We start from the raw sequence: 10,010 nt of genomic DNA, 5'->3' as shown, positions 1-10,010 counted from the left end.
GTGTGCGGATGGTGACAGAACCGCATGCTACTGAATAACTTTACATCGACAGGTATTGGCAGTAGCATGTGATTGGTGACAAACCGTATGCAACTCTTATGTTGTCTAGAACCTAGATTAAATGAGTTTGAAGGATAGAATGTCTAATTTCCTAGAAGCCCATCTTCTAAACACTTAATCTAATACTACTTCACTGTTGTAACTCAACATTACAACCAAACAACCTACTATCAATCAATCAAACACAACCAACCAACCTAAAGGAACCAATAACCTAGACTTAGCTTGCACCTAGATCTCTTAATTCACTATCCTTGTGGATCGACACCCAGATCTATACTATACACTATATTCGTATGCTTGCGAATTGACAGTAGAGTAGAAAATTAGAGTTTAAATATTATTAGCATTGATTTTCACCCCATCATACTCCTGTCGGTTATATTGACACACTAAAAGATAGCAATTTATTTCGGTGTATCCTTAGAAATAGTTACTTTTTACCCCCACGAATAGTGGTATATTTTTGTGTTGGCCTTGGGAGCCCTCGACTTATCCGTTTGACTGGATTTGCAAAACATACATAATTGTATTTTACAGTTTTTCTTCTTGAGTATTTGTGCAGGTTCATGACAAGTGAAGGATCAGTAATTACATATCAAGGATGAATTAATGAACTGCAATACAACATCAAGGATATAGTCATGAAGCACAAGACATTGGATAGCAACTCAAAATTAAGGATAACATATATGTAAGACTGGTAAAATAAGTTTGAGATTGACCTAAGTGAGGCCTACCGTTGTAATGGTTTAGTGACCATTGCAACGGAATAAATAAATCCTCTGCAAAACCCATAATGCATAAAATAGGGTTTAGCATCATATAACGCTAAACCAATCAGAGGATTTCCATTGTGGGAACCGTTGTAACGATTATTGACTGTTATCAACAATAACCACCATTACACTCCAAACCGCTCAGATTAACCTATCGTTGTAACGGTCTCCTGTACCGTTGCAATGGTCAGCACCACTTACTTTCTTTTTATCAGCTCTCTATAAATAGAAGCTATACCAACGTTTGGAGTATCACTTTAGCTGCCTCCAACTTCAATATTTCGTATTTACAGATTTAGAGAAAGCCGTTGTTGCTTGTGCACTCAAGCTTCAATATAAACAACAAATCTCAAGCTTATCCAATCAATTAACCAACTCCTAGAGTGTTCTTGAATGATCGAATCATTTACTACTTCGAGTCTTGTGCTCACCTAGCAATCCTTGAGTCCTCGCGAATCGAATTGTCTTCCTTTGAGCCTTTAGTGCTCCTGTTAGGGCCGTGTGACTTCCTAGAAGATTGTAAGGGCTCACCGTTTCCACCTTGTAATCCTTTCTCATTGGGTAAAGAAAGATGCACCATCTAAAAGGTCGCGAGCCCCAGAGACGTAGACGTTAGTGCTGAACTCCGTAAACAACTCTCGTGTCAAGTGTCTCTATACTTTACTATTTACTTTATTTACTTTACATTTAGTTTAGGACAATGTTATTCTAGTTTCTGCTAAGAATAACTTATAGACACGTTAGAAAATTATTAAATAGACAAAAATCTAAAAATGCCCTATTCAAGCCCCCCTCTTTGTGCCTTTGGGACCAACATTTTATAGCATGGTGGATACCATCAGTGGATGGAGAAATTCATACATTACTTTTCTATGACATTTTCTCTTACAAGTTACAATAGAGTAATTCAGATGATTTGTATAACATTTATTATTATTTTAGTTGCATAAAAAGCTATATACTTTTTTTGTTGATATTATTGGACTAAAAAATTAAGTAGAATAAATCTTAGAAGTTCGAGTCATATTAAATGTAACTTTTAATACAGATTTAACATGAACGGCAGTAAATAATGATAAGGAATGAATGTCAAAAAGAGTTGTTTCTTAATTATTTTTAAGGATTAAAAAATATCTCCTATGTATCCGATTGTTTCTTAATTATTTCTTAGCTGCTGCTGCTGCTACTCCTATTGCTACTACTGCTACTGCTCCTGCTGCTTCTCGTACTACTACTACTGCTCCTCTTACTACTCCTACTGCTACTATTGTTCTTACTACTACTGCTCCTACTGCTGCTGCTACTACTACTACTCCTGCTACTGCTACTACTACTCCTGCTACTGCTACTACTATTGCTGCTCCTCCTACTATTACTACTATTGCTACTGCTACTACTCCTACTGCTACTACTACTCCTGCTACTACTACTCCTGCTACTCCTGCTACCCCTCCTGCTACTCCTCCTGCTAATACTACTGCTACTACTACTGCTACTGCTACTGCTGCTAATGCTACTACTGCTACTGCTACTGCTACTGCTGCTACTTCTATTGCTACTACTGCTACTGCTACTGCTCCTGCTACTCCTACTGCTTCTACTACTATTCCTGCTCCTGCTTCTACTGCTACTCCTGCTGCTCCTGCTACTACTACTGCTGCTACTACTCCTGCTACTAGTGCTACTCCTGCTACCCCTCCTGCTACTCCTCCTGCTAATACTACTGCTACTACTACGGCTACTGCTACTGCTGCTAATGCTACTACTGCTACTGCTACTGCTACTGCTGCTACTTCTATTGCTACTACTGCTACTGCTACTCCTACTGCTTCTACTACTATTCCTGCTCCTGCTTCTACTGCTACTCCTGCTGCTCCTGCTACTACTGCTGCTGCTACTCCTACTCCTACTCCTACTCCTCCGACTACTACTACTACTACTACTACTACTACTCCTACGACTCCTACTCCTACTGCTACTACTGCTCCTGCTACTGCTCCTGTTGCTACTGCTCCTGCTGCTACTGCTCCTCCTACTACTACTCCCCCTCCTCCTCCTCCTCCTTCTCCTCCTCCTACTACTCTACTTCTGCTACTGCTCCTACTACTCCTCCTCCTCCTCCTACTACTCCTCCTCCTACTACTACTACCACCACTACTACTACTCTACTCCTGCTACTGCCGCTGCTGCTGTCCTGCTGCCACCGCCGCTGCAACCACTGCTATAATTTATCAACTAATATAATTTATTGAGATGTTATTTCTTTCTCATAATGTACATCAATAAATAATTTTTAATTATCTAAATTATATTCATATCCGTATTATGTGTCTTATATCTATCAGATTCGTATTTGTATCCATTTAACATTTGGTCCATATATATTTTTATCTAAGACTATCTATATTCGTAACCGAATCCAAATGATTATAACAGATAAAAATATGGTTTGATCAATATCTGTTTGTATCCGATCCGTTTACACCCCTACTAGAAGGAAACGAATTGTAATCCGAGAGAGCCCGGTGTTATGAAATTCACGTCAATAATAAGTTAATTGGATGGGGATGTGTTGCATGTTCCAATTTTACTTTAAATTGCTTGCCAAAGTGAAATGTCTGTTGTCTGGTTCAATACACAGTTTAATAGTCAACGCCCAGAAAAGAAAAATTGTCAGATTTGTGCAGTGGTTAAGTTGCTGTAATCTGTTAATTTTTTTCTTTTTTTTTTATTAAAGAACTTGTACCTTAAATCTTCTGTGTGTAGGCGTGGTCTTAGTTTAGCCTAGCACTAGTAAGGAAAACACGACAATACACAGTCCTAAAGGCTATGACACCCGGTTACATGACCGTATCCTCGAGCGCCGTGTATGAATAGGGAGGAACTTTGTACACAATTACTGAACCGTGTCTATATAGATGAAATATACACAATTAATTAAACTCAACCGTGTCAGATCACACAAACAAAGGGCGCTGAAGATGGTGGTTTTTACACAATCTATTTAACGGTGTACAATGAGTAGCGTTAGTTGTATGTTTTCTAAAAGTCATCCATATATTATTTTCTTAACCATACATGTTTTTTTTTTCTTTTTTAGAACAGTGGATGTTTTTTGTTTTGTTTTTTTTTTTAAACGATATATAATTGGTTAGCATCCATATTTGCTAGCCATTAAACATACAAATAATAATATACATCAAACATTCAATTAATATTCAACATCAGTGCATACATAATGAATGATATTCCTTAAACATTCAACAAATAGAAACAATTAACATTCATTTAACATAAATATATTCATAATTTAACAAAATATACAACATACATATACATTTTATGAGATATGCTTGCTTTAAATTCTAGCTAAAATTTTATATGTAGGTGGTCAACTTTTCAATTTAAGATAACTATGGATTAAGAATTTCATAAAAACGGCATCATAAATGTGGATGGACCGGTGGAACGTCCATGTGGTGTTTGACTCAACAGTTTTACTTGGGCTGAATTGATGTATATTCTCTTTCACGTAAAAAGGGTTGTTTCTTAATTATTTTTAAGGATTAAAAAATATCTCCTGCGTATCCTGTTGTCCAAGTTAAATTTTTCAAGAAAGCTTCAAAAACCACTAACATTAATTTCGCTTTCAAATACATCATCTAACATCAGTATGAGACTGTAGTCAATAGTCTACCATGAAAGATAGATCAAACTAAACACATTGATTGACAAAATTTTGACTAATGAAGAGATACATAAAGAAAAATCATACATAGTACAATTCGAGAATAGCCAAATATAGCAAGTAAAATGGTTTCTTGAATACGCAAATTAGTATAATAAAAATATGCAGAAAAGTCAAATTTTCTTCAAAATATGCAAATTTTTCTTGAGTACCACCAGACATTTTCTCCCAATATCGATAGTGATATATATATTGAATTTTTTATCCAACACTGATCAGTATGTACGTCAGAATATGTTGAAAATTTCAAATACAAGAATACATCCATTATATAAGGACATCATTAGCATGAGGTCTTTCCACCAAGCGTATATCATCATTTCAATAATCTCTTTTTTAGACAAAAGGAGCAAAAAATAGTAAAAGAGAAATGGAGCTCTCGAGATTCCTACACCTAAGCACAAATATTATCGCACCGTTTACACTCAGGTGCGCTGCCGAGTTGAAAATTTCAGATTGTATAGATGCATATGACCGGCAAGCCATACCTCTAAAGGAACTCGCTCGTGCTATTCCCATCGCACCAGAGAAGGAACCAATGCTTGGCCAAGTAATGCGACTACTTGTCCAACAAGGCGTGTTTGCCCAGTCTGAGGAGGGTTACATGCTCACTCCAGTCTCTGAGCTAATGCTGTCTCAGGGCTCTGACATGGGAGCTTTTATCTGCTTTGCCACAGAACCCGACAATTGTAATACACTTTCCCAAATGGGTAACTGGTTCAGGTCCAGTGGTGCAGGAACTCTTTATCAAATGAAACATGAAGGGAAATCTCCATGGGAGACAACAAAGGAGAACAAAGAATTTGGTAACAACATATATATAGACACAAATTAACCTCTTTCAGCCAACATGTTTGATCTGATAAAATGTGTGTTACTTTTTTTCTTTTAATTTTGATGGATGGAATTTGCTATTTTGGTGTCACGGGCGGACCTAGTAAGGCCCAAGAGATTTAAAAAAAAAAGATTAACCTATATATTTTTAGGTTATTATATTGTCTACCTCTGATAAACAAGTTTGTTTATCCATTAATTATTTGTCTACCACTAGGCCAAATTCATTTTCATCACAACTCATTTTTTTCTGAGGCCAATTTCTGGGCCCACCCCTCTTCGGTGTTGACATCACTAATTTGATTGCCCATGCTCAACTAGGTAACTTATTCAATGAGGCAATGGCATGCCATAGTAGAAAGTTAATGAAAGATGTGGTTGCCTCATGTCCTCAACTATTCGATGGGCTGAAGAGTCTTGTGGATGTAGGAGGCGGCACCGGAACTACTGTAAAAGTTATTGCCAAAACATTTCCTGAATTGAGGTGCACGGTGTTCGATCTCCCGCACGTCATATCCAATGCATTGAAAAGCGAGTTATTCAATGCCATGGGGGGCAACATGTTCGAGAAAATACCAGCAGCTAATGCAATAATGCTCAAGGTTATATCTGATCATAATATTATATATACTGGTTACAGCTGATGCCATGGGCCCCTGTGTACGTTTGGATGGGCTTGGGTTAGCGCTAACCCAAGAATACTAACCCGGAGTGCTATTTCACGTTTGAGTACGCTACACAAAGCGCTCTAGTGGATATTCCATTAACCCGCAAATAGTTGGGTTAGCGATTTAGAAGTTTGCTCGGGCTAGTGGCAATTCTCACTAACTCCGTGTTTCATCCAAAGACACCCCCGAACATACCAAATAATGTTCATGTTTTACAAATACTGTATGGATTTTTTTTTTTTTAATATTTTCTATTTAAACAGCAAATTCTCCATGATTGGCCTGATGATGATTGCATAAAAATTCTTGAGAGATGCCGAGAGGCGATTTCCCCACTAGAAGTTGGTGGTAAGGTTATCATAGTCGAACTTACTATAGACTTGGAGACACATGACCCGATGGCGACCGAGACGACCCTCTGTTTTGATATAGACATGGTGGCAGTGTTTGGATCAAAGGAACGCAGCAGGCAAGAGTGGCACAATGTTTTCCAAGCAGCCGGTTTTGTTAATTACAAAGTACACACAGTGGGGATTTACTCAATCTATGAGCTCTATCCTTGAACATGATATATAAATATATATTTCAGCAGAGAGTCAGCAATAATATACGTGTCATAAAATGCAGCTTGGTCGACGGACTTTTCAATTTCAATTGTTTTACTTTTCTTTTCTGTTTTATTTAATCTTCCTTTTTTTTCTTTCTTTTATTAACTACCTTTGTAATTCCATAAAAAGGTACATCACGGCATCTATGTAGTATTTACTTGAGCATTTTTTTGGCACAACCAATTATATGTTGCATTGTCAAGAGGTACGTCACAATGTACAACAAAAATCATGCTATAATGGAAATATGAAATTGACGCCCAAGAAGTGTATACCAAAAATATAGTTTATCAAAATGTCTTGAGCGAGGAATAAGATATCAACCATATTAATTAAACATTTATAATTTTATTATAACTTTCTCTTTTGAAAACTTGTATTGGATGGATTGGTTTATGTACCCTGAACATATTGGCAGACTCTATGTTTGGTACCAGTTTCCTGCTTTTTTTATGGTTTCGTGGTGAATGAAATCGGTGGGTTAGACCCCACTACTTAATAAATAAAATAAAAATTGGTTAACTTAAAATTATTTAGTCTCCTATCTCATAATTTGCAATTTTAAACAATTAAGTTTTTACGATTATTCTATAGATGACCAATGAATATCTATATTTATTTAAAATTGGCATTGGTCCTATCTGAACAATTTTTTCCAAAACATATAACAGAGTACTATAAAGTTAGATGTACGTTAACAGATAACAGAGATAACCTAGAGTTATGAATTGTAAAATACATTTCACATTAAGAGACAAAATGCATCTTGCTATATGCTGATTTAAGAATCTTCAACCATGATCAATATGGTCAAATAGGTGGCATTTCCGCTCAAATTCTTGACTTGATTTTACCGGTTGAAAAATGGAATGCACAATTCCAAATATTGGGTTAAGATTTTAACAGAGCAGTTTTGGTTTCATGTAGTGTTGTTTTCATCATGGTTCGAAAAATCAGCTGATTCCGAGTCAACTCGGAATCGGACGGAACCTGGCCGAGTTTTACACGAGTCTCGCGTCTATGCGAGTTTCTCAGAAAAAATCGGATGAACAGTGCTTGACTTGGCTGAGTCAAGCCGAGTTAAGGCGAGTCTTGACCAATTCCAGATCGATTCTCTCCCTGAAGAGTCAATTTTGCCTTTCCTTTGCGTGAAAATGAGTTTGTAGCGAAGAAGGGTTTAATTTGGGAAGAAAGGATGAAAGGAGCTGTGGAGGAGATTAGAAAATGGATTTCCTTAAATAGACTTGGTCTACTAGTCTGTTAAGTATAGATATTGAATATACATGGAGAGATAGGTCCATTGTGCATCCGGTGCTTCCTTAAATAGACTTGGTCTACTAGTCCGTTAAGTATAAATAGACTTGGTCCATTGTGCATCCGGAGCTACCAAAAGTTATCATGGAGAGATAGGGCACTTGTACCATTTAATAAATAATTTAGAGCTGCCTCAACCTTTTCCTGTTCCTCTCCATTTCGGTTATCATTGGATCCGTCCATTTCAACAGTTTTTAGCAATTTGTGTACATGCTTTTGAATTAATTTTTCATGCTTTCTACTTTTTTTATGTTTCTTTTTCTTCCTTTATTTTTCTTGTATATATTTAGTTTTTTTTTCTAATTAAAAGGATTGTATTTACTAATTTTTTATTCTTTTAGTACAAAACATGCTTCTGCCAAAAAAATCCGAGTTACCGATCCGATTCACCCAATTCTAACCGATTCATCTGATTCAGATTTCACGGTCAAGTATCCGATTATGAGTTTCAGAACCATGTTAGCATCCACCAACTGATGTTAATTAGAGGGCTTAGAAGGAGATAATGGTGATTTGGAAATTACTCAGAAAAGAAAAAAATCTGATATGTCTTCATATGCAAAGAAGGCAGTGCGACTATAGAGAACTATAAAATGTGATATAAGGATAGTTGTGAGTGTTTCAGGATTTATATGCAAGGCTGGAAACCAAAAACAAAAAAAATGGCTTAGCTTGACATAGATCGGATTTTATGTTTGATTCTAGTCTCATTTTTTTTTTATTTGACATGATTTGATTGGATTTGTATTTAGGTTTGACTTGGTGTTGACTGAACCGCCGAGTCAAAATTTAATGCGAGACCCAGTAGAGTACTGCTCAAAGGAGTCGAGCTGACGTCGAGATTTGATATTAAAAGAAAATAAAGAAAATAAAGGATTCAAAATAAAATAATTGATAGAGGATTGAGAACAAATAAATAAATAAAATAATGTTTGACAGTTGTGATTAATTGATAGAGGATTGAGAACAAATAAATAAATAAAATAATGTTTGAGAGTTGTGATTAAACCAAGGTTCTAAATAGCATTTATCGCATCATAGCGGGGAGCCTCCAAAAAAAGCTATAGCGAATAGCGACGCTATAGCGAAAGCTATCCCAAATAGCGTTTTTTTATTTTTATAAAAATTATATTATATATTTGTACTAAATATCAACATTATTTAGTCTCATGGAACAATAAATAATATTAAATTGATTAAAAAATTATAATATTCATATTGAACCAATACAAAGTCCAAATTGCGACTCAAAATATCTATAGTAATACTAATATCATAAACTATCGATCTTTTTTCTATTTAAAATATCTTCAACATCATAACATAATTTATCTTTTTTCTATTTAAATTTCAAAATAACCTAGAAATTGAAAAAAAAAAAAAATCATACTTCTAGTAAAATAAACAGATGATCCTTGAAGAAATTCTTGTTAGTCCCTAAAATTTCCATAATTTACCAATTATTTATTTGATTTATCATCAGTTAAAAAAAACCAAGAGCAAAATGAAAAATTTATTATAGCGGACCTGAATTTGATATAAGATAATATTCATCAAAATTAAACAATATCTTCACCATTTATTTATTTTAAAGCTCATATAAATTGAAAAAAAAAACAGCAAATGTTGCATAGCGGGCGCTATTTGCACTATACGCTATGCGCTATAGCGGACCGCTATTACCGCTATAGCATCCATAGCTCAAATAGCACATTATTATGCATAGCTTAGCGTTTTGGGTCCAAAAACGCTATAGCGCGCTATTTAGAACACTGGATTAAACTAAAAGCATCAATAGTGAGAAGCACCATATTAAAATTTTGAAGGAAACCACCATAAAAAAATTCGAATGAATTAGGACCCTCAACCATCCGAATCCAACTCTTTATGCAAATTTAATAAAATTTGCTACTCATGCTTGGTATCTTCATTCTTATATTATGCACGTAGTTGTCCTGATCCGCCAACGGCTGAGATTGAAAAATGAATTTTCAAATTC

The 10,010-nt window shown here is 35.6% G+C and overlaps 1 protein-coding gene across 1 annotated transcript; it reads left to right on the top strand.

Moving 5' to 3' along the window:
- Positions 1-4,882: 4,882 nt before the first annotated feature.
- LOC144553711 (myricetin O-methyltransferase-like) lies at positions 4,883-6,805 on the top strand. The gene is made up of 3 exons (XM_078301917.1): positions 4,883-5,393; positions 5,743-6,023; positions 6,353-6,805. Exons 1-3 carry the CDS (start codon positions 4,958-4,960, stop codon positions 6,650-6,652), a joined length of 1,017 nt encoding a protein of 338 aa, XP_078158043.1. The 5' UTR covers positions 4,883-4,957; the 3' UTR covers positions 6,653-6,805.
- Positions 6,806-10,010: the final 3,205 nt, after the last annotated feature.

Source organism: Carex rostrata, chromosome 5 (genome assembly GCF_964058835.1).
Source record: "Carex rostrata chromosome 5, lpCarRost1.2, whole genome shotgun sequence".
In the NCBI taxonomy this organism is placed as follows: domain Eukaryota; kingdom Viridiplantae; phylum Streptophyta; class Magnoliopsida; order Poales; family Cyperaceae; genus Carex; species Carex rostrata.
Note: the sequence above shows the minus strand (reverse complement) of the source record. Positions and strands in the feature narration are given on the sequence as shown.

Coding starts and splice junctions, on each gene's coding strand:
- LOC144553711 (XM_078301917.1), top strand. CDS start 4,958: ATGGAGCTCTCGAGATTCCTACACCTAAGCACAAATATTATCGCACCG. Junction 5,394..5,742: donor AAAGGAGAACAAAGAATTTG/GTAACAACATAT, acceptor ATGCTCAACTAG/GTAACTTATTCAATGAGGCA. Junction 6,024..6,352: donor CTAATGCAATAATGCTCAAG/GTTATATCTGAT, acceptor CTATTTAAACAG/CAAATTCTCCATGATTGGCC.